Raw genomic sequence first — 25,337 nt, 5'->3', positions numbered from 1 at the left:
GAAGAACTATTTTAAAGACCTTGGCTTTCTTTCTGAGTGAAATGTGAGACAATGGAAGGGCAGAGGAGCCACATAATCTGAGTTAAGTCTCAAAAAGACTCTGGGTGCTTCATAGTAATAACCTGAAGGCGAGTATTGGTGGAAGAAGAACACTAATCCAGGCAAGAGTTAACGGTGGCTTGTATCAGGGTGAATGGCAGAATAGGAGATGAGAACTTATAAGATTTAAAATTTTTTAATGTTTATTTTTGAGAGAAGGCACGTGAGCATGGAAGGAGTAGAGAGAGAGGGAGACAGAAAATCCAAAGCAGGCTCAGTGCTGTCAGCACAAAGCCCAACGTGGGGCTTGAACCCATGAATTGTGAGATCATCACCTGAGCTGAAGTTGATGCTCAACTAAGCCACCCAGGTGCTCCAAAATTGAAAACAGGATTTTTAAATATTTTTAATTATTTTTGAAAGAGAGAGAGAGAGCGCGTGTGTGGGGAAGGGACAGGGAGAGAGGGAGATAGAGGAAACGAAGTGGGCTCTGCGCTGAATGCTGAGAGCCCAATGCAGGGTTTGAACTCACGAACCATGAGATCAAGACCTGAGCCAAAGTCAGACACTTAACTGATTAAACCACCCAGACGCCCCTCTAGATATACTTTAAAGACAAAGTGGGGGAAAAAAAAAAAAAAGAGTGAACAGGAGATGATAACAGGCTGGTTGTATGGTGTGAGAAAAAGACAAGAGTCAAAGAGAACTACAAAATGCTGACCTAAGCAGCTGGCAGGACAGAGGTGCCAGTTACTGAGATGAAAGCGCTGTAGGAAGAGCAGGCTTAAGGAACAAGGTCAGGTCCTCAGTAGGAGACATGCTAAATATGAGATGTCTATTAGAGAGTCAAGCAATGTGGAATGGAGAGCTGGACAGGACAGTCTGGAGTTCGGAGGAAATGAGTTGGCTGGTGATAGAAGTGACAGATAAGTATATGGCATATAAGTGGTAGCTGAACAGTCTTTTAAGCCATGAAACTGGATGAGATCACCAAGAGAATGGAGATTCCTGGAGAGTCCAAACATTCAGTGAGGTTAAGGAAGAACTAGCCACAAAGAAGCAGTAAGTAGAAGGAAAATCAGAAGGGTGCTTCTCAAATTTTAATATGCATAGAAATCATTGAAGGACTTTGTTAAAACATAGTCTCTAATTCAGAAGATCTGGGATAGCATCTAAAACTCAGCATTTCTTTTTTAAATGACATTTCACTAATATTTTTACTTTTTTATTTTTGAGAGAGAGAAAGAGAGGCAGCATGCAAGGGGCAGAGAGAGAGGGAGACAGAATCCCAAGCAGGCTCCATGCTGTCAGCACAGAGCCTGATGGTGGGGCCTGAACTCACCAACTGTGAGATCATGACCTGAGCCTAAATCAAGAATCAGATGCTTAACCGACTGAGCCACCTAGAGGCCCCTAAAACTCAACATTTCTAAAAGGCCCCCAGGTAGTACAGATGCTACTCAGACCAGATTCTGAGCAGCAAGGGGTTCAGGATGGGTTTCACTGGAGAAGGGTATGATCAACTGCAGAATATGTTTCTGACAGTACAAACAGATGGGGACTGTGAATCTAACCACTGGATCTAAGAAGTATTTCAGTAGAATATTGGGGCAAAAGCCTGACTGGGGTGGGATCCAGGATAAAAGGGGAAAAGAGAAATTACAGAGTGAATATCAACAACTCTTTTGAAAAGTTTTACTGTAGAGAATAGAAAAATGAGATGATAGCTTGAGGGGAAGTAGAATCAAGGACAGGTCCTCTAAAACTTTTTATTAAGAAATTTTTCAGGCAGAGAAGGACAAATATCATATGTGTGCACGTATAGGAGGATTAGGAGGAACTTAACAGAGGACCAAGGGGGAGAAGAAGGGCGGAAATGGTGGGGGAATGGGAGAGAGGCAAACCATGAGAGACTCTTGAATGCTGACAAAAACTGAGGACTGATGGATGTGGGGGGGAGGAGGGATGGGCATGGAGGAGGACACTTGTGGGGATGAGCACTGGGTGTCATGTGGAAACTAATTTGACAATAAACTATTTGTAAAAAAAAAAAAGAAATTTTTAAGCATAAAGTTGAAAGGAAAGTACAATAATCACCCTACACTTTCCACCTAGATTCAACAACGTCAACATTCTGCGAAATGTGCATTATAAGGAAGATTCTCTAAATGAAAGAAAACCCAGTAGAAAAGGAAAAGCTGAAGATGAATAGGGGAGATTTACCCCAAAGATATCAGTGAGTAGGGGAAAGAAGATGGGGATCTAGCATATAAAAAGGAAGGGTTGGCTTTCACTCCGAGTAATAAGGCAGAAAAATTGCGCCACAAACATAGGTAGGTGGGCAGATGTGGTGGGTGCTTCTAAGTTTCTCAATGAAATGCAGGCAAGGTCACCAGGTGACTATTCTTGGAGGAGAGGTGTTGAAGGTCTGAGGCTAGAGAAGGTAAGACACTGTCCAGGAGAGAAGAAGAATGGACAATCTTAAAAAAAAAGAAAGTACTGCTGCTGTATTACATTAAGGGCCCACCTGAGGTGTTGAAAAGACTAAGCTGGAGAAGCAGCAAGGTGTATATGAATATACTCTGATGCCAAAGTGTCAGCACCAGGTTACCTGATCTTTCTAAACCCTAGTTTCTTTGTAAGTAAATGGAGATGATAATGGGATATACCTCACAGGGCTGTTGTGGATTACATGAGGCTGTATATATGAAGTACACAGAACAATGGCTGGAACATGATAAGCACCTGCTAAACTCTGCATGTATAAAAACCGAATGTAACTGGTATAAAAAACAGAGGGAGAGGGTAAGTTGCTGGTATGTAGCAGAGGTGGGGTAAAAATATATTTCCTAAACAAGAAAGATATTTAAAATAAGAGTGAAAAAAGGTAAAACCAGTGTGATTCCATACTTAAAATAATGACATAACTCACTGTGTACAGTATTAAAATACCAAAATCTGAAAGGACATACAATACACATCAGAATATTAATGGTAATTATCTCTCGGAGGATTATTGGTGCTTATTTAGTTTACATTTTCTGCCTGTTCTCCAGGGATTATGTATTTCTCCATAATAACTTTATGTTGAAGTTAAGAACTGCACCGAAGGCAATCACTGTAGCAATCACTCCTATTTCTCACCATAATTAATTCTGTTAAAAATTTTCCACATTGGCCTCCTGGTTTTCAAAGTTTATAAAAGTTATGAAAGTAAAACACAACTGTGGAGTCTTTTTTTTAATTAAAAGACAGAAACCACCAACATGTTACAGGTAAAGTTAAAGCTCTTCTCTCCCAGATAGCTGTCCCCATCCCGATCCTTTCTGCCATTCTTGCAAAGCACCACTCAACCTGGGGTATGTCTGCTAATCCTTATTTTAATACTTTTGCATACTTATGTACACCTTTCTTAAAAAAAAACCCAAATATAAAAAGTGTTTTGTTTTTAAAATTTCAAGTGGTCTCATGCTATAGGTTGCTTTTCTCACTTGACACTATATTTACATTTAAAGCTAATGCCGATACGTAAGTAACTCATTTCCACTGCATATTATTCCCCTGCACAGAGGTGCCAATATTCTATTTATTCAAGGTCTCTGATGGGCATTTAAGTTTCCAATTTTTCACTGTTACCTGCAATACATCTCTTCCAATATAAGCCTTTTTTGGAACAAGACCTGGCATCTCTTGGGGGCAGGTCAGGTACTTTCCATTTGATCAGACCTCCTGGAGCACATGGGGTGGCTGGCTGCATTAGGTGCCAGGATGTAATTCCCCTCATCTTCATCAACATGCGATTTTGTCTGAATTTAGGTATTCTGCTAATTCCAGTGGGTGAAAAATAGTACTTCTTTGTTTTAGTTTGTACTTTTCTGATTATCAGCACCCTCTTTTCTATTATTGTTCTTATCCACTGGAAAATCATGCTCACTATAATTAAATATTCTTTGATCAAGTGGATTTTGATCAAGTGGATTTTCAATCACTGATATACGTTCACCATCTTCTCAGCTTCAATTCATCCTTCCATCTTTCTTTTAACTAGGTTTATTTTTAAGTAAAGAAGGCATAGTCTTCATTATTTAAAAAAAGTAAATTGTGAGGATTTATCCCCAAATTACTTTTAATTATCTTCATTGAGAATATATCAATTCTGTGGGTATAACAACAGGCCACGACTCTCTCTTGACTCAACATTTAGTTAAGTTTTCTTGATAAAGCTAAATTAAAAATCATACAATAAATATTATACTGAAATTAAAAGTCCTGCAAGGAAATTGCATGAGAGATTGACCATTCCTGAAATTTCTTTAGTAACAATATTCTTAAAATACCTTGGCCCTAAGGCTAAATCAATGACTGTCAGGTGAGAAGATGATAAACATACTATTCCAGCCCTAATTCCAGAAGGGTGACACTCTCCTTTACCATCACAACAGCTCTGCTCTCTTCCGGTAAACCTAGCAATCAGAAATGATCCTTCACTGAGGAAAGGAGACAAAATCGCACAGGAAAAATGTCACCCTTCTGCTTATATTCTGTAATCCAATAAAAGGGACACCCGTGAAAGTCCTACTGATTCACTTTCCTAATCACTAAAAGTTTTATCCTATGAATGACTACAACCCCAGCACCTTATGCAATGAGTTACAATGCTAATACCCTTATTCTGCTTATACTCTCTGACTTCAAAATATATTTTATGTGAGTAGTGGCTGAATATATACTTCAAGTTGGGAGGGAGTTAGGGGGCAAAATACATTTGAGAAAGTAGTCAGAAAAGATCAACAACATTTGGAAAACATTCAGGTGGCAGACTATTTTGAAACGGAGGCTTTGCAAAAAGTACATTATTAGGCAGCTATTTAAACAGTCTATGGACTTAGTGGTTAGCTACATCTAGCTTGCTCTGTCCTTTGTGAGATGATGGTGGAGGACAGGGAAGGAGGAATCAGACATCTGAAAGTTTAAACAACTGCAAAGCATATAATTTGTGCTAGACTACAATATCAACATTTTAACATTGCTGCTGTTGTTATTATCCAAATGTTCCTTATAAAGCATCTATTCTTGTTTCATGAATAAAAAACCCTTTTATATCTGAGGAAACTGGTAGAAGAGTGGTATCTCTTCTCCTTGCACTGTGTTTGTTTATTCCCACTTGCCTCTTTAGCTCCCGTTTGTTTTGGTCTCTGTCATTGGCATCTGACACTTTACCTCTGATATTTGATGATCCAGAGATAATTTGTCTTACTCAGACTGAGTGAAAGTTCAAAAAACTGTCTGAAAGGTTTGAGCATACGGAGGGGCTTCTTGTTTTTGAACTTCTCTGTACAGTGATCTAAGTGGAATCCCTGATGTCACTACCTGTGGGTCTTTTCTCTTGGCTGATAAGATTCCTCAGAGAAGACTCTCCCAATCTCCTGCCTAAACAGAAAGGTCTGGCTGCCAGCATTCTGGGAATCTTTGAAAACAGAGTGCTGGGGAACTCTCTATTCATCCTTCCAGAAACAGTCACTCAATCCCTGTTTTCGATAAAAACATCCATGCCCATGTCCCCAGTCCAGATGTAACTGATTTTCCTCTCTTCAGAGAATATAAAAGTCTACAGTAGGGCAGAGGTGGGGCGGTCACTCAGCGCCCAGAGCAGAGGACGGGATTTAGAGATTTTCAGATATGCTTTTTCCCTGATGTACCTCCCCTCTTCTGAAGACACCCGGTACTGCCAATTCCTGAGACTTTAGAGCAATCTGTCCTATCAATCAGGTTAGCTTTTATTTCCCCATTGCCAACTAAGGATTTAGCTTTTTTTTTTTTTTTTTTTTTAGGTGTTTTAAGTCCATTACCACTTCTTCATCTGCTTTCTGGCTTTCAAAATGTTGTTACTGTTTCCTTCCACTGTTATCTCTGTCCTTATATATTCATGCTTAAAAAAATTCCTTGATTGTAGTTTTTAGTGGAGTTTCACAACACAGCAAAAATCTGTCACCTTAACTTAACCACATCTGCCAGAGCTGTTAGAAATGAAAGATGTGTTAATACATTTAACCAGTTGCATGTTATTGTCTTATAAAGAGAAAAAACAGGAACTATATCTTCTTTGGTTGATTGAAAGCTGGTAATAAACTTTTTCTAGAAGGCTTAAAATTTACAATTTACTTTTTTTAACTTAAAAAAATATTTATTTTGAAGAGAGAGAGAATCCCAAGCAAGCTTTGGGCTGTCAGCCCCAATATGGAACTCGATCCCATGACCCTGGGATTGTGACCTAATCCAAAATCAAGAGTCGGATGCTTAACCAAATGAGCTACCTAGGCACCTCTAAAATTTACAATTAATACTTTTTTAGCTATTAAAATCTAAAATAAACTGACAGGATGATCTGAATTCATAACTAGGTACACTCATTATATAGTCAGAGTTACCTAAAAATATAACTGAAGTGTTTCAGAGTAGACAGATGTAAAGGTTTACGCTTAGAGAACCCAAACTGTAAAGTGATGGGATCATACTGTGCCTCTTCACGGACTATTCCCCAGACTACAGAACTATTCCAACTTGATAATGGTCTCTCTATTGTCACTTCTTGCCTTTATCAATAGTGGCATTTCACTGCCCCATCACTGTTTTTTTAATGTTTATTTATTTATTCTGAGAGAAAGTGTGTATGTGAAAGAGTGTGCATGTACGCACACAAGTTGGGGAGGGATAGAGAGGGACAGAGAGAATCCAAGCAGGCTCTGCACCATCAGCACAGAACCTGATGCGGGGCTCAAACTCACAAACCATGAGACTGTGACCTGAGCTGAAACCAAGAATGGGATGCCTAACTGACTGAGCCACTCAGGTGCCCTACCCATCACTGTTTCTGAAAAGAATTTTTAGTAGTATTCTTTGCTGCCTCTGTTTATAGCAAAAGCATTTCCCCTTCGTTATTCTTTTATTACTCTTTGACCATTTTCCCTTTCCTTGACACGTTTTGATATGCTTTTCTCTCTTCCAAAAGGTAAACCAGCAAGAATATGCAGTTATGTGTAATCATTCTTTCATTTTGTGTGTGTGTGTGTGTGTGTGTATGTAACATATATATAGTGAGTACTTATCATAGGCCAGGCCCTGTTCTAGGCATTAGGGATAAAACAATGAACAAAATAAAGCCCCTCATCTCATACAGCTTATATTCTAGTGGGGGTTTCAGACAAAACAATTATGTCCTATACAGCTGGGTCTCAAAAACAAAAGGATAGGGATATAAAAAGTGACATCAATGGGGTAGGAACGTTAGTTATATAATATGATGAGTGAGAGAAGGCTTCTTGTAAAAGGTAACATTTGAACAGAGATCTAAGGTAGAAGCTCTACGGAAATTTGTGGAATGAGTATCCCAAAGAGAAAAATAACCAGTACAATGGCCGAGGGAACATGCTTGCCTTGAAGAAACAGCAAAGAGGCTAGGCTGGTGGGATGGGAGCAGAATAAGCTTTGTTTTCCTATCGATGTTTACTGCTTTTGCCACGGTTTACTCTTTCCATGAGTTTAATACACCTTTCAGATTTGAACAGATTCAGATTCTAACTTATATGAAAGGCTGACATTGTTTTAAGTCTAGTGGATAAGTGGGAATGTTACTGAAGAGGTAATCATAGGGGATATAATGTTGCTGCCATAAGCATTCTGGCTGAACACAGTAAACATGTAAACAATCGAAATTATAGATACATTGCTTCGTTTTGAGACAGAGAGGGTGACAGTTCAGTGGGAAGGCTTAAGAGTCCGATCTGTTTTTCAGTCCTGGTCCTATGCTTATGCTCTAAGTGACCTTGAGTCAGAGCTCTAGGTATTAGTACTCATATACGCGTTTACTCTTTTATTCTAATTTTAAAATGTAAAAGTAGCATAGTGAATATGGGGAAAGAATAATGGCTTGAGAGTCAGATTCTGAGTCAAACACCTTTGCTGCTGTTTGTTAAATGTGCAGCTATAAACATCACTTAAAAGCCTGAGTTTCCTGACCATTAAAAGCAAATAAAAATATCTACTTTATAGCATTATAAAGATTAAACGACATAATAAAAGCCATTTGTATACTATAAAATATAAGATACATATTTTTAAACTACCCATAGGGCTTTTAAACTTGTATTTTCCTAACTTAAAATTTTTCATCTAAGTACCTTCAAAATTTATTATTAAGCTTTACCTTTTGATATCTCTCTTCATTTGTACTTAAAAGAGCTGCATGCAGCTGGTTCACTATTTTGATCAATGATAAATTCTATTCAAGCAACATTTTATCTTTTAAATTACACAGCAAAATTCAATGGATATGAACAACCCAACTTGGAATCCTTAAAAAAGTATCAGAATGCAGATTTTCATTTTATTTTATTTCACTCAGGTGACCATTTTGTAATAAAAAATATGGATACATGGAGAAAATAATTTGGAAGGATAACTTAATCATTTTGTGTACTTCAGTAACTGTTAATGACATTTTTGTAGAGTTTGTTTTATTTACTTTTTTGGCCTATTCTGTTTTCTTAACCTTCAACACTAAATCACTGCATGCTAAACATAAGTTTGCAGTCACGCATTTGTTATCAAATATTTGATACATGTTTTTGAAGACTATACTAAAGATATACTAGAGAGATATTTTATTTCTTAAGATCGTATCATATCTTTAGCCATTAGTGAAAAGTGTCCAAATGTGACTAGACAGTAATTTAAAAAGCAACGCAAAAGAAAATTAGCTAAAACCTTTAAAATACCATCAGTGGTCTCCAAAAATAATTTACAAAAGACTTAACAGAATGGAACTTACTCCATGCCCTGCGCAGTCTGCCGTGCAATATCTATAAGCTTGATCATCTCGAATTTCGTCTCGATGATGTGGAGGTGGTGGTACAAACTGGAGCCTTCACACCACTGGGTGACAATAGCCAGCTGGGGCTTTGTTGAATAGCCCATGAAGAGCAGGATGTTCACATGCCGAGTTTTCCTGTAAAAGGAAGTATGTCAGTAAATAGTATATTATGTGGATAAACTTCAAGTCTTAAAAAAGTGGGCCAAAGTAGTCTAATTATCAGGAAGATGAAGTTAGAAAAAAGACAACGGAAGGATAAATTTAGAAATTATTTTAGGAATTGTCTGGCCTAATATTCTACCGCTTGCAGAAAGATCTTATGTTTTAATACCCCCCACAATAGGCAACTGGAGGTTGCTTAAATACCTTCAATTGTGCGAAGCTCTTCACTTAGACTGCAGGTTATTTTCCCCCTTACCTCCCCTTTTTAAGTGGTTCTAGTATTAAAAAGTTCTTTGGGGTTGAGAAAAATAATTTCCCTACAACTTCCACCAATGGCTTGTTCTGCTCTCTGGAATAAAACAAAGTCTGTACCTTCTTGAACCTATTAGCCTTCTGTGGACTCAAATATCCTCAGTTCTACTGACTGTTTTCCCCTTGTTACAGTTTCAGAATCCTCCTCATCCAAGTTGGCCTTGCCTGGATATACTCTAGTTAATGTTCCTCAAGTTCCAGGGCTTGACACAATCTTTAAATGTGTTCTAAGTTCAGAATTTTGAGAGTATTATTTCCATAAGTGGAAATAGGATTTTTTCATGATCAGAATATTGTATTTCCATTAATTCACCCTAGGATCAATTTTTCCATCAGTTATACCATATAATATTGTACACCACTTAAAGGATATGGTTAAAGACATAATATACTCAAACTTTGTCTTATTCATCTTTTGTAAACTTGTAAAGCCAACAGTGGCTATCACTGGAAAACAGAAGATAAAGATAACTCCTTTGGAAAACAGTAAATCACACAGGCTCACCTGAGTACTCCTACTTCATTTTTGAAGGCCTGTAACTGCTGAGGTGTGGGTGCTGTCACATTCAACATTTTCACTGCCACATCACCTAAAAAAAATTGTCATTCCAATTTTTTAAACTTAAAAAAAAAAAATAAATAACCTCCTGGGCATTTTCACTAATTACCATGGCCTTAAATCCATACCATTATTAAACTGCAAATAAATGAGATCTTAAGTTCCTAAAATGTATTAGTTTTCTAAGGATAAAAACTAAACGAACAATGAAACTCCTACACTAGTATTTCAAAATACCAACCCTTGAAAATAGCCAATGTTGTATTTCCCCTGGAAATGTAGTTTAACCAAATAAGTACTCATGGTATTCTCCTGATTAATTAACAATATTAAACCAAATGCTTTTATTAACTGAAAGTTCAAACTATCGATGACAGGCCCAGTGAAAGTTGGCTGGAACAGAAAACTGTAGAACTTCTTTATCAGAGTAGTTAACATGGTTTTCAAATCCATGGATCACCTGCTTTTGCTCAGGAAGATGAAATAATTTTATGTGAAACAGGTAGAACTTTTACACATGGCCAGTGGGTGTGTAAAATGGTGCAAGAACTTGAAACACTTTCGGCAGCATCTACTAAAACTGAATGTATGTATATCTAGTGGTCCCACAATTCTTTCCTAGGTATACACCCAGCAAAAATGGAACATATGTTCTCTAAACAACATGTACTAAGAATATTCACAGCAGCAGCATTCGTAAGAGCCTCAAAGTGGACACCATTCAAATGTTCATCACATAGTAGAGATTGAAAAAGAAATCATGTTAGAGTCACACAATGAATACTATATAGAGAATGAATGACCTACAAGTACACACATTAATACAGAAGAATCTTGCACTTTTTTTGCAGGTTTATTGTTCTTTGATATAATTATTGATTCTTCCTGATTATCAAGGTAATACACTGCTCAAAGTGGAAAACATTTTGAAAACATAAAGAAAAAAAGTAAAATCTTCTGTCACTCAGAAATGATCATTGTTAACATACTGATATATAACCTTGTCTTTTATATGTATGCAGTGTGAATATTTATGTATATGAAAAAAATTACCTAAAAAGATATATACTAAAATGCTGATGGTCATTTTAAAAGTTTATGTTATATATATATTTCTAGGCAGTACCATAGTACAGGATATTATACATGCTGCTTTGTAAAATTTAATACACCACACTTTCCTGTGTCAATATAGATCTACGATACTATTTCATGTCTGTATAATCATGTACGAAGGTTATCAATTTATCTAGTCTTCTGCTAATGAACATGTAACTTTTTTCCACTTTCTCATTAATATTAAGTCTCTAATGAATACACGTGCACACACATCTGTTTGTTTCTGTCCAATGAGTTGCAGTTCTACAAATGGAATTGTTGGCTCAACATACATATTGACAAACTGTCCCCTGGATAATCTGTAGCAATTTACTCTCCTGCCAGCAGTGTTACAATCACAGCTCTCTAAACATGGTCAATTAAAACAACAACAACAACAATCTGTCTGCTTGAGAGGCAAATAATGATTTCTAGTTTCTGAATCTGTAATTCTTTGTGAACTAGTGAGGCTAAACATTTTTATATGCTCCCTGGCTATGTCTTCCGTTGGTAAGTACACTTTTAATGTTTACCTGTGGTCTGCAGTCTATAATACAAATAAACTTATGAGCAAAAAGACTTCTAAAGAAAAAAAAAAATCTTGTGGCATAGCTTGCCCTGGGAATTGTCATCTTTAAAAATTATTACATTTCCCATAATGTTTGTTAACCCTTTCTTTGGAGGACTCTTGAATCTGATCAAAACAGCTTAGTGATTCAAACAGTACATACTCCCTTTTTTTAAAATCACAGCTGTGAGACGTATCCTACTAGAACTTGTATGTCACTGTATTACATACGTACCATGCCATTTTCCCTTGTATACTGTCCCAAATGACCCAGATCCAATTCTCTGTCCCACTGTGATCTGGCCGTCAGGAATCTCCCAATCATCACTTGAATCCCTTCTGCCAAGTGTTTTCTTCATATAAATAGTGCAAAAGTCAAGCCAAAGCAAACAAAAAAGGAAGAGAGCAAAAATCAGTGTGGGAATGCTTCAAGCAAAACACTATCAGCTCTAAGTTACTTCATCAGGGAATTCTGTCACATACTGACATTATCATACATCACTATGTATCATATTATCTAAAAGGCAACATTATATTTAGCTAGACTTGTAAAACAAAAGAGCTCAGAGGACAGAAAATATCATATACTCTCACCATTCGATTCCTATCTTCTGAAGATGAAGATGATTTCCTTTCCCGCTGAGGCCCTGGAGATTTCTGTAATGCTTTCACATTAGTGAGCGAGCCCGGCAATGAGGCAGGGGGGGTGGCAGACAAGCCTGTGGTTGATCCTAAATTGGTGAAATGAAAAATGTATCTATTAAAGGAAGATCGAGTATGTTAATTTACTGAGGGCAGAGGGTGGGGAGAGATTTACACTTCTTTTCAAAATGCAATGGAGGTTTAAAGACACATCTTTTGGAAATGATAGGACAAAAAAGGGCCTCATTTGGTGATTGGCACTGTAATTTATCTTAGTTTTCTGACCAATTTACTGACTTTTAAAACATCTGATTTCAGGGGTGCCTGGGTGGCTCAGTCGGCTAAGTATCCGACTTCGGCTCAGGTCATGATCTCATGGTTCGTGGGTTGGAGCCCTGCGTCGGGCTCTGTGCTGACAGCTAGCTCAGAGTCTGGAGCCTGCTACAGATTCTGTACTTCCCCCTCTCTCTGACCCTCCCCAGTTCATGCGCTCTCTCTCTCAGAAATAAATAAAACATTAAAAAAAAATAAACAAAACACCTGATTTCAGATGCTTTGCTTATTGGTGTAGAGTCTGGAAGAAAAATAATCTTTCTAAAATAAGAGATCAATACTAAAACAATACTCCCAAGTTTTTGTTTCTTTGATTTAAAAAAGTAACATCAATTTAAAAGCTTATATAAAAAATAAACGTGGAACTATTTTATGTTACCTCAACAGCCAATCAATATAAATTCAGATGGAAACTCCCAAACGGAAACATATAATAATGTCCGTAATGTTAAAAATATCTGGCTCTATATTAGTCACTAAAACCTTAAAAATCCTGTACTATCTAAGAGTTAGAAATATTGCTCAGTTCAGTGGTTCCTGGACTCCTAGTCTACCACGCAGAGATGACTTGTTACCTGCCTAACAAAGTGAACATGGACAAAGCCAAGCAGGTTTCTCATGACTTTCTGAAAAATCTCTACAGGTATAAAGTGAGAGAAAAGTAAGTGCCAAGCTATGGCCTCTTGGCAAAGCTGCTACAAATGGAAATATTCTAGGAGTCAAGTGAGTCCAGTGGATACACTGAAAGACTCGGTAGGCAGGGTTGCATACTTTTCCAAACGCCGACTGAATGCAAATCCTAGAATCATTTAGCTGGTTTAGAGGGGTTCAGGGCAATGACTTCTAGTAAGAGCTGAATATAGCTAAGTAGAGCTGAGATGTCCAGTAATATTTGCAGATATGGAACAAAAAGACCTCCAAAGAATTTTTTCTTTTAAAAGATTACTATTTGGTGGCAGGGAGAAGAGCAATGTCTACATTTAAATGTTCAAACTGTATAGAATTCTATCAATACCACATATGTCATCATGCAGAATGTACCTGATCTAATATGCAATTTTCTAAAAGGAAATGGGGTCTGGGATGCCTGTAACTAGAGCATAACCCATTTTCTACCTTCCACTGGTAATTATCAACATCATAAAGCTTTAACTGCTTGCTCAGGCCTCATAATTCTGATCTACTCAATCATGTACCATATTATTTATTTCAATGACTCTACTCGGTGCTGTAGGAGTTCTAGCTCAGCCTATGGATGTCATGAGAAACAGCTGGGCTGAGACAGCAACAATCTGAACCACCACCACTACTTTTAGAGTAAGTAACAGACATTAGCAAAAGCCATTAAGTAGAATTTTTTAAAACGACCTGTTTGAATTTTGACTTAAATCTTTAAGAAATCAGTTTTTAACTATGAAATAGTAGTGACATACCACTATAGTGCTCCCCTTGTATTAGGGTGTAAGTGAGGGCTTAGAGGACAGAGGTAGCAAACCTCAAATTTTCTGAAGTATGCTAAAAGTACCCCAAATATATTAAAAACCTTTTTTTAAGGCTTCCTACCTTTGATATAAAATGTACATGTCCTACATTTAAAAAAGAACACTGCTATTATAGAAAACTAAAGCCAAAAGTTAGCAAAATCTAATTAGGGTGTCCATTTTCACTTTATTAAAAACCACAAAAACGATCACATATATTAATAGTCATGAAGGCTATTACCTAAATGGATTAAAATAAAAATAACTCAGATTGAGGGACACCCCCCAATACATTATTTATTGCCACCCATTGAGTTTAAGAAGTTATCAAGACCAAAAAGTAAGTAACAGAATAAAAAACAAGATGGACATCTCAGCTTAGAATTTTCTTGCTTTTAAACATTTATGACAGACAGCATACAAAAAGCTTGTGGTAGTGAGATGTGTGAGAAGCACATTCAGAGCATTCCAGCCAGGCCAAGCAGAAATTTAGTACTAAAAACTCTCACACTTACAAACACACACTGTGAGAGTGAGGCACAAACAGTATTTATAGTTTATATTGAATTTGCTTTGGGTGAAAACAAGAAAGAAGAGCCCAACTACCTCTGAACACTGGGCCAGGCTCAAAATCAAACACTATTTCACTGGGGACAGAATGTAGGAGGGGACTGGGAGTCCGGGATTGGTATTTCCGAAGACCACGCATCAGCTGGCTCAAAGGGGCTGTTAGAAGAGAAAGAGAGGGGCAGGCAAACACAGGAAGACAGACACACAGAAGAAATGAAAGAAGTCGTGGGAATAAATGAGTTGAAGCCTGCTTCACAAAAATAACCTGGATGTCTAAAATATATGCTGTTTTCATAAAATCCCAATGACTTTTTATAAAGTGACTCGTAAAAAGGAAAAGAAATGTCATTTGATTCTTGGAACTAAGCAGGTAGTTTTTATGATTATTTTAACTTTGTGATGCTAACATGATGGCAACATTTAAATGCTGGATGTACCGGGCAAAACTGTCAGAAGCCACAGTTATTAAGACATATGAAAGTCAAACCGGCAGCAACATTAATTGGTGGATTCATGGAAAAACAAATGGAAAGCAACCACAGCTTTTTAAACTACATGCTATAATGAATACTAAGTCCAGAATACAATGCAGGGTTTTCATTGTGGCAGGTTCACAGGTATAGAGAAACTTAACAAAAGATGGTTTATACAATATTTATTCAATATAAAGTATCTTTAAAAGTCTGGGTTTAGATATTTTGAAGATAAAGCAGGTCACAGTGAGGAGACGGACGCTCAACAAGATAAACAGGTGTTACAGGTCCTCTTTATTAGAGAGAAAACAGCTGAAAAAGTAAGCACAGAGGACCACCTGGAAGAAATCTTCAAGATAGTTTCAACTATCCTTTCTTGGAAAACATTGTATAGAGGTAAAATCTTACTTAAAAAGTAAGCAATGTTTTCTTATGTCTCCACTTTTCAGAGTGCTAGAGTGAACATCTGATGAAGAAATCTCCATTCAATTCTCATTTACTTATTTTATTTACTGGACTAATAAGAAGACAACAGGCTTTCTATAAGGGTCCATTTCATATAATGTACATTCCAAACCCTTCTAGAAAGCTGAAGAGGCTGACAATGTCTAACAAACTGAGAAGCTGTGACAGACAATGTAAGGGATTCTTCCCAAGAATGATTTAGGAAAATCAAGTGTTAACTGATCCTAAGCTTAATTACTAAGTATTAGCGGTAATAGCTGAAGGCTCCCAAGGGGAATTTAGCATCTCTAGTTTTGGAGATGGTTAGGAATCAGTAAGGTGGGTAAAATACTGATGATCTCTTTTTGAGGATAACAACATTTTAAAATTGTAGATTGCATGTAAAGACTCCCTTTTGTGTCCTCTCTTTTTATCTACTCATCTTATAAGTCAGTTAAATTTTTATTAGAGATAAATGATAAATAATAAAGAAAACCAAAAAACATTTTGGGGGTTTGCCTACACATTTTTCTCTGTGTCTGTGTTTCATGAAAGAAGCAAATATAAAGGAGACAAGCAGCAAAGCAATTGCATTTTCCCCGATTGTTTTTTAAACTGAAATCACTACTTACCTCCATCACTACGAAACCCCTGGTCTCTAATCAAGTCCTACAAATAAACAGTAATGGATATTTATTCAAAGCATATGGTAAGAAGGTAATAACAACACTGAACTTTCCACTAACCATTAACAGAAAGGTTAATTTAACATAATACCTGTCAATTACTTCATAAATGAATATGAAATTACTGAACATTATAAGATAAACATTTTGAAGCACTTGCCAACATAACTCTATATCAAAGGGATTATTAGTCCTGATCAAATGCTGAAATCCATTTCAGGTCTTTCAAAACCAATGGCTGCATCAGCTCTTAATTCTACTGGCACATATTAACAGCCATAAAATGTTCATACCCTTTGATCTTGTAATTCCACTTCTGGGAATTTTTCCTAAGGAAGTAATTCAGAAGAAAAAAATAATATGCATAAAGATGTTCAGTGTAGCATTATCCATCATACTAAAAGATCAGAAATAATTATTTCCCTATTATAGACATATGACATTTTAGTTAAGTAAGTTATGGTACTTCAGTTTCGTAAGTATTCTGTAGCTACTGAAATAAGTATGAAGCTTATATTGTGAAACATGTTTACAATATAATAAAAAAATTAAATGTACATTGATTACAATCAAAATACAGCTGCATAAGGAAACACTAGAAGGGAAAAAATAAAAATTGCTCTAACAAGGGTTTTGTTAAAGTTTTTGTTTATTAATAAAACATATCTTTTCACAACAGACTATATTGAGGGGTGGAAAGGGAAAAGTCTACTGGCAATGGGAGGCACTTTGGACATTGATAGGTAGAACTTAGTATGTTTGCCCAGTTTAAATAGGAGGGATTGAATGGCCCCAAATGTCTCTAAACAGGCTCAAAGACACTTTGCAAACAGGCAACTTTTTGTTTATAGTCTAGAGTAGATTTTTTACAGATGCATTTCTATCATGTCCAATGTTTTATATAAAACCTTTGATGTCTTCTACGAATAGCCAACAAATACTCATACATCTGCCAACAAGGTGCTAGGTGTTAGGGGGTGCATGGCTACCAATAAATATAAAATCCTTGTGGTCTCCCTAACTTTCTGTGTTCTTGAGAACTTGTAATCTAAGTGGAAGAAAGACGTACAAACATGGAAATGAAATAAGAGAAATAGCTTAAGAAAACAATAAAAGAGGCACCAAAGGTGCTTAGTTAATTGCCAAATAAATAGTATGGGTGAAAAGATTCTTAGCGTTACGTGAGTTCAGAGGATAAAGAATTGTAAGACTTGAGCACTGGTGAAGCATTTCAAGAGAAGAGCTACGAATTGGCCTAGATAGGAATGTAGCGGGGAAAGAAGCAGAGGACCGTTTACATTTTTTTAAAATAGGCTTCACGCCCAGCTTGGAGCACAACACGGAGCTTGAACTCATGACCCTGAGATCAAGATCTGAACCACCCAGATGTCCCACAGGCAAAGTTCTAGACAGAAAGAACCACAAGACAAAGGCAGAAGTGCCACATCCCATTCCTTTTTGCTGCACCAACCCTGTGACTCCCTACAACTAGGATCAGCCACCCCTGGCTTTCTCCATTCTTACTGCTAATAACACCATAAACTTCTATTTCTCAATCTGTTCTTAACGCTCCTTGACAATCTTTTCATTTGCTCTAGGTTAAAGAGGATCTTCTAGTATTCCAATACTGGCTATTTCAAACTCTCCCTCATCTCATTTAGTTCCTTTTGTTACTTTTATCTCTTTAGCCTGACAGAGGAAACAGAAGCCTGTCCCTATATTAACAAATATTTCCACAGTAATGTTAGCTACAATCTCTGAATTCTTACTATGTGCAAGGCATAATAAACATAAAAGTGGTAGACACTGCTAGCTTCAAGGTTAAGGCATTTGCCCAACGTCAAACAGCCTGTAAAGAGCTGCAGAGCGAGCTATGTCCATCTCTAATTCCTCAGAGCCTCTGAGGAATATCATTTCCATGTTCAGGAACTTGACTATATCAATTATTCCTTCTCTTGGTGTTTTCAACCTCTCTCTTCACTTGCTTCTTCCCCACAAGTTACAAATATGCTGAAGAATCTCACATTAAAAACAACTGTCCTTCAACCCTGTTTTAATCTATGGCTCCTTCATTATTCCTTGAGAGCCAATCTTCTCAAAATGGACACTTAGGGGCGCCTGGGTGGCTCAGTTGGTTAAGCGTCCGACTTCAGCTCAGGTCATGATCTCCTAGTTCGTGGGTTCAAGCCCTGCTTCAGGCTCTGTGCTGACAGCTAGCTCAGAGGCTGGCGCCTGCTTCAGATTCTGTATCTCCTTCTCTCTGATCCTCTCCTGCTCACGCTCTCCCTCTCTCTCTCAGAAATAAATTTTTAAAAATTAAAAAACAAAAAACGGACAATTAACCCCACATCTTTGCCAGCCTTGCTCTCTTCCACTGGCCCTCTAAAACAGCTCTCAGTGAAGTCAAAATGACATTTAAATTGTCCAATGGTCATTTTCAGTCCTTATCACATGTGAGTCTCAATGGCAACTAACATCAACTATGTCAGCATTCTTGAATTCCCTTTCTGCCCTTTGGAGCAACAATACTCTCTCTTATCTATGTGAAGTTAGACTTAGGAAGAGGAGCCTATAAAAGAGACAGAAAATGACAGTCTCTGCCTGGACCTCAAAATGTTAATAATATGCAGTGGGATTGCACATTCTACCTTCGTTTCAATTTACATGTATGTACTCTTTGAGTAGTATCATTTACTACTGAGAAATATGCTAATTATTCCAATTAGAAATATGCTAATTATTCCAAAATCTCTATCTCTACTCGCATTCCTTATATTCAACTGCCACTAGACTTCTAAACCAGTAAAGCTCCTCAGACAGCTTAATGTCAGTATGTCCAAAATAAAAGTTACCATTTTCATTTCTACAAGCCTGTGCTTCTTCCTTTGGTATTTCCTATCCTAAAGAATGGAATGAACACCATCTATTTACCCAAGCCAGAGAAGTGTGGGCATTATCTTCTACATCTCATCTCTTTCACCACTTTCTACTACTGTACACAACAGTGGTTAAACATAAATAGGAAAGACCAGGTTTTACCCCATTTCAGTCATTTATCAGCAACGTGATCTTGGGTAAGTTTCTTAACCTCCCCAAATCAAATTTTCTCAACAGTAAAACAAGGATAAAAATAGCACTTAACCCAAGAGTGTTTATGAGGACACACTAAGAAAATGTATGTAGGGGAGCCTGCGTGGCTTAGTTGGTTAAGCACCCAATTCTTTGTTTCAGGTCATGATCTTGGGTTCCATGAGTTTGAGCCTCGAATCGGGCCCTGCACTGACAGTGTAGAGCCAGCTTGGGACTCTCTGTCTCTCTCTCTCTCTCTGCCCCTCCCCGACTCATGCTATCTCTGTTTCTCTCAAAATAAATAAACTTAAGAAAATTTATGTAAAACACGTAGTATATAGTACTTGGCGTATAGTAGGCATTTATTAACAGTAGCCATTTTTGATACCATTCCTAACAGTCTTGCCTTCCAAATCTCTCACGAATTCAAAAGATTCTTCTAAAATATAGAGCTGAGCACTTTCTCTCCCACTCAAAAGTTTTTCAGTTTCCCTACTACCAGCTACTACAGAAACCTTAAGACCTGACAATGCCTTTCAGTATGGACTCTACCCACCTAGTTTTGTCTTCTAGTAATCCCTACCCTTCTCCTAAACCGGAAACTCCTACAATGTCCATTATTAATTATACCCCAGGTAAAGGTAACTTCCATAGTTTTGCATGTACTATTTCCTTAACAAATGCCCTTTCTTCTTAAAACCCCCACCTACTGAACTTAATAAACGCCTACGTATTCATCTTTTACAATGTGGCTTCAATGTTGTCCTTTCTCTATTAAATAGGGTGATAAACTCTACTTTGTTGTATATAGAATTATCACCCTTTTCTATAAACTACCACTATATATTTTTGCATCTATTTATATGTCTGATTCATCCATTAGACCATGTGCTAATTCATCTTTAATTCCCAATTCTGACAGTGCCTATCCCAGAGTCAGCATTGCCAAATATGTCAAAAATGAGCTTAAAAAAACTTATTTACTAGGATAAATAATAAATAGTGATTAGATCTGAATGAAATGACTGTAATTGAATGAAAACGCTGAAGCATTTATATATTATCTTCTAATCAATGGAAGTCAATGAAAGTTTTGGAACAAGGAAACAGATGATGACAGAGGTTTTATTCTGACACTAACATAAAGAATGGAAATGGATAGAGAGAAACCAATGGCAGGAAATCCATTTAGGAGATTAATAAGTAATTCAAATGAAGAAATATGGGCCCAGAGGGTGGTAGTAAAGAGAAGAAATTTGAGATGCATTACCAAAAGAAAAAGGTGGTATCTTCACGAATATTTGGTTAAAGGGAAGGAAGAAAAGGCAAGACATAAAGATGATACCCCAAATATTCAAGTCTCAGAGAACAGAACAGTAACACTAAGAGGAAAAGTCTAGAGGGAAACAGTGTAAAATGATGTTAGTACTGAAAGTAAAAATGGCTACAATATAAAAACAAAGTTTATTTATTTATTTTGAGATAGCGTAGGGACAGAGAGAGAGAGGGAGGGAGGGAGAAGGAATCCCAAGCAGGCTCCACGCTGACAGGAGAGAGCCCAACACAGGGGCTCAAACTCACAAACCGTGAAATCATAACCGATTGATCTGAAATCAAGAGTCAAAAGCTTAACTGGACTGAGCCACCCAGGTGTCCCAAGATGGCTACAATTTTGAACATAATGAAAATAGATCTAATTTAGAAATAAGATTTGACTGCTTATTTCACAATCTCATTATTCCCATATTTCCCTCTTTTACTATTTTCTTCCTTTGTATTCAGGCTTAGCTAGACCTTATTAATTGAGAAAAATAGATATTAAGCAAAGACCACTTAAAATAAATCCAACAAAAATAGAGAAAAAAATCTCATAGTAAAAAGTGGGAAGAAAGTCTGTAATTTGGAAGCTTATCTTGAAAAATGAGATTAAAATTTATAATAAAGATTTTCTTTTATATTTAATAACTTTTAAGTTATAATTTCAATATACTCATTCTTAGAACACAGGAATCAAGTTTTTTGTTGTTCATAATATGAAAGTTATAGCACCAACTAAAATCCTCGATTTCATATTCATCTTTTATATAACAAGCATAATCATTTTTATAAAAATTTTAGAGGGCTTCATCAATTCCCTGAAGGGCCTCTATCAATCCTTTGATATTTAAATCATTTTCATTTGAAGAACCTATTATATTGTCATCTCTATGGATCTTTTCTCTTCTATTGTTAACTGGACTAATTTAAATCTACTGTATCCTTATTTTTCAATGGCTTTTTGTAATTTCAGTAGGTCTCAAAGTCATTTTTCACTATCTTTATAAAATCCTTAAACCTTTTTTTTTTTTTTTTTGCCAGATTTGCAATCAATTTGCATTATATTTTCATTGAAATGTTGGATAATGATGTATGGGGGTTGGAATGCAAACTGGAATTAGATGGGGAAGGATGTCTGAGTGGGGACTAATATTAAAGTAGTCTGTTAGTAAGTGAATATTTTCCTGTTAGGAAAATTTTTGCTTCTCTACTCAACTTTATGTAACTATGAAGACTCATATAACGAATGCCTGTATGATGAGAATAACTCCTATCGTCTAACACACACACAGCCACCTCACTAACTCTAGTACCCTGTTTATGTAAGGAAAGAGTTTTAATTTCCTTTTTAAATAGAATTAGTTTCCAAGGCAAACAAACTTGGTGGATTTTCTGTTTTGCTGCTTATCACAGAGAGTAAGGATAAGCTACACTCTTCATCTGAAAGCACAAATGCTGGGAGAAGTGACACCTAATTCCAAGATCAGGAGCCCCCAGCCCACCACAGTGCAGGTGGCAAGAGCAGATCCTCTCTTCTGTAACTCAATTACTGGATTCTTTTGTAAATAAAGTTTTATGAGAATAAAGCCTCACTCATTTGTGTATAAGGTATTATCTCTGCTTTCATGCTACAATGACAAAGTTCAACAGCTGTCATCAGAAATCATATGACCCACAAGCCTAAAATATTTACTATCTGGTCCTTTGAGAAAATCTTGTTGATCCCCAGTCTTCCTGTTTCATCTTCTACCCTTTTAACAAAACAAGTATTTTTTGATGACAAATTAGGTATATAATTCTAAGACAAGATCAAGGAAACTAATATTAGGAATGGTTTCTGCTGCCAAAAAGATCTAACTGAAGTAGCAGCACGAACACACATAGTTAAGTTCCAGTGTGCCAGATAAACTGGAAAAGTAAAACATCAAGAGTGACCAACCAGAAGGTGGCTAAAATAATTGAAGGGGTGAGATTACAATATATGATGATGAAACAAGAGAAGATATATATTTTTTTAAATGAATGATTAAACCTTAATGAGAAACAGGGCACCTGGGTGGCTCAGTCAGTTAAACATCCGACCTCGAGGTTTGTGAGTACAAGCCCTGCTGTCAGGCTCTGTGCTGACAGATCAGAGCCTGGGGCTGGCTTCCTATTCTGTCTCCCTCTCTCTCTGCGCCTTTTCCTGCTCATGCTCTGACTCTCTCTCAAAAATAAATGTTAAAAAATTAAAAAAAAAAAACACCTTAATGAGCAACTTTACATAAAAGAATATGCAAAAATTCAAGATGTGTAGAGAGGTGGGATTATAATGGTATAGTCAAAAAAGTAAGGAAGGTAGGGGTGCCTGGATGGCTCAGTCAGTGAAGCATCTGATATCTGCTCAGGTCATGATCTCAAAGTTAGTGAGTTCAAGTCCCACATCCCACACTGAGCTCTGTGCTGACAGCATGGAGTCAACTTAGAGCCTGTGTCTCTCTTTCTCTGCCCCTCCCCCATCACACACACTCTCTCAAAACTAAACATTTAAAAAAAAAGTAAGGAAGGTAAAAAGTAGCTTTGCATGTCTCATACATAAATGATTAGTCCTAAAGGGTTGTTTAACTCAATTGTACTTTTAGAAATTTAGATAAAGATTTCAAATTGATCTAAATAGAAAAAATGGCCAAGGGATTATCTGTTAAATAAATAAAGTTAAGACTTTTGCAGAAACAATGTCCTAAGGAAAAAAAATCCAAACAACTCCATAATTGGGCATCAGTTAGGTAGTTAATGCCATCAGAGAAGATGACAAGGCTTTTCTGATCACTAATTCACGAAGTCTATCACTTAATAACTGTGACACATGAAAGATGGCACTTATTTCTGATCTTGACTATAAATGTAGCAGAAAAAGAAATATAATTGAATTTTTTAGTTCTAACAATGCTGGATACTTACATCAATATTGACAGGTTCTATTGTATTTATATGCACATTTGGAGCTGATGAGGACCGGTCTCGTTGTCCAAATTGATTTCGATGATCTTCATCTGCTGGTCGGAAAGGCTGTGGAATTGGAATGGATTTTGAAGGAGACGGACTGGTGAGAATTTGGGGCCTGGAAAAATCAAGTCATTGAAAGATAAGATTTAGAGCAACTTTACAGAGATAAAAACATAAAAGATGGGTGCTCTAAAGATTCCCTTGTTTTTATATTCTCTAATAAAAATCCAATAAAACTGCTACATTAAAAACCCGCAGTAACGGTGTTTAAAAAACTAATATATGCCCATAATTAATACTGAAAAGCTACTTTTGCTGAAGCAGACCCTCCAGGGACTATCAATGATAAGAACAATGATTCCTACCCAAGAACTCCAGGGTAACCTACAAATGGCTAGAAATTACCTGTGGTTAATCAGCTAAAGAAACTCTTTAAAGTTACACAAAAATCTGTAGATATTAGATACTAGACACTGACTGAATAATATCTGCTATTTTTTTCTACCTTTGCCATTTCTTAATAGCTGAAGTTACTAAAATGGAATTTTTGTGGAAAGTATTGGAAAATTATATTTTGAAAATACACCTGTGGATTTCAAGACCTCAAAGATGTACCTGTTGCTTTACACAGAGTTGAATTAAAATCTTGAATAGCAAAAGACCATTTGCAAACCCAAAAAATGATCCTTATAGTGTCAATCTCTTACATTTTAACTTTTTAAAAGATGTTTTATTTATTTCAGAGAGAGAAAGAGAGAGACAGAGTGAGCAGGGGAGCGTGAGAGAGAGGAAGATACAGAATCTGAAACAGGCTCCAGGCTCTGAGCTAGCTGTCAGCACAGAGCCCGACGCGGGGCTGGAACCCACGAACCGTGAGATCATGACCTGAGCCAAAGTTGGATGCTTAACAGACTGAGCCACCCAGGCGCTCCAGTTTATTTTGAGAATGAGAAAGAAAGCACAAACGGAAAAGGGGCAGAGAGAGAGAGAATACCTAGCAGTCTCCACTCTGTCAGGCAGAGCCCGGCATGGGGCTTGATCTTATGAACTATGAGACCATGACCTGGGCCAAAATCAAGAGCTGGGTGATGAACCAACTGAGCCACCCAGGCGCCCCTGAGCCATGTGCGAATCCCATGCAATCTTTGGATTATAACAAAAGCAATCTTTGGATTATAACGTGGTTTTTCACAAATATCTCCCAAAAGTGGAATGCGCGTTGGTTCACCCAACACAAGAACTTTGGTCTAAACAACAGCTATATTTCTCATGGAAATGAGTTACCTGGAATTTCGATTCAGTCTTTTCTAATTCTCGTTACTGTAAACCAGTGTATCTATAACTCTCATCATTTCTGGGGACTCAAAACATGGAGTTTCCACACTGGGATGTCTTTACCTGGACCAAGGCAATTCATACCCGGTCAAGTATGCTGGCTGCCAGCAAACGGGCTTTCTCCTGATGACACTTCCAACTATCTTGCTGCAGATCTCTTTAAAGCAGTTCCAGGTTAAAAATTAAGAAAAATTTACCTCTAACACTCTTCAGCAAATTACCACTTAGTTTAGATCTCATTTTCAATCTAGAATATTAAAAGCCTAGGTGGCTCAGCCGGTTGAGTGTCCGACTTTGGCTCAGGTCATGATCTCATGGTTTCTGAGTTCAAGGCCTGCACTGGGCTCTGTGCTGACAGCTTGGAGTCTGGAGCCTGCTTTGGATTCTGTCTCCCT

General features: G+C 37.1%; 1 protein-coding gene across 3 annotated transcripts in view; it reads right to left on the bottom strand.

Annotated features, from left to right (window-relative positions):
* Window positions 1–25,337, bottom strand: part of BRAF (B-Raf proto-oncogene, serine/threonine kinase) — a 150,718-nt gene that overhangs the window by 38,344 nt on the left and 87,037 nt on the right. For all 3 annotated transcript variants that reach the window (XR_013339405.1, XM_077781067.1, XM_077781068.1), the window contains exons 8-13: window positions 23,563–23,722; window positions 16,183–16,219; window positions 12,202–12,338; window positions 11,843–11,960; window positions 9,888–9,972; window positions 8,867–9,043 (exon numbers count right to left, since the gene is read on the bottom strand). Coding sequence is in view for 2 of the 3 variants with exons in the window: in XM_077781067.1 (XP_077637193.1) it covers window positions 8,867–9,043; window positions 9,888–9,972; window positions 11,843–11,960; window positions 12,202–12,338; window positions 16,183–16,219; window positions 23,563–23,722 (714 nt within the window). In the remaining variant the exon portion in view is untranslated. The remainder of the gene's footprint in view (window positions 1–8,866; window positions 9,044–9,887; window positions 9,973–11,842; window positions 11,961–12,201; window positions 12,339–16,182; window positions 16,220–23,562; window positions 23,723–25,337) is intronic.

This window comes from Crocuta crocuta, unplaced genomic scaffold (assembly GCF_008692635.1).
Source record: "Crocuta crocuta isolate KB4526 unplaced genomic scaffold, BGI_CrCroc_1.0 scaffold228, whole genome shotgun sequence".
Classification (NCBI taxonomy): Eukaryota; Metazoa; Chordata; class Mammalia; order Carnivora; family Hyaenidae; genus Crocuta; species Crocuta crocuta.
This window is presented reverse-complemented; position numbering and strand designations above follow the sequence as displayed.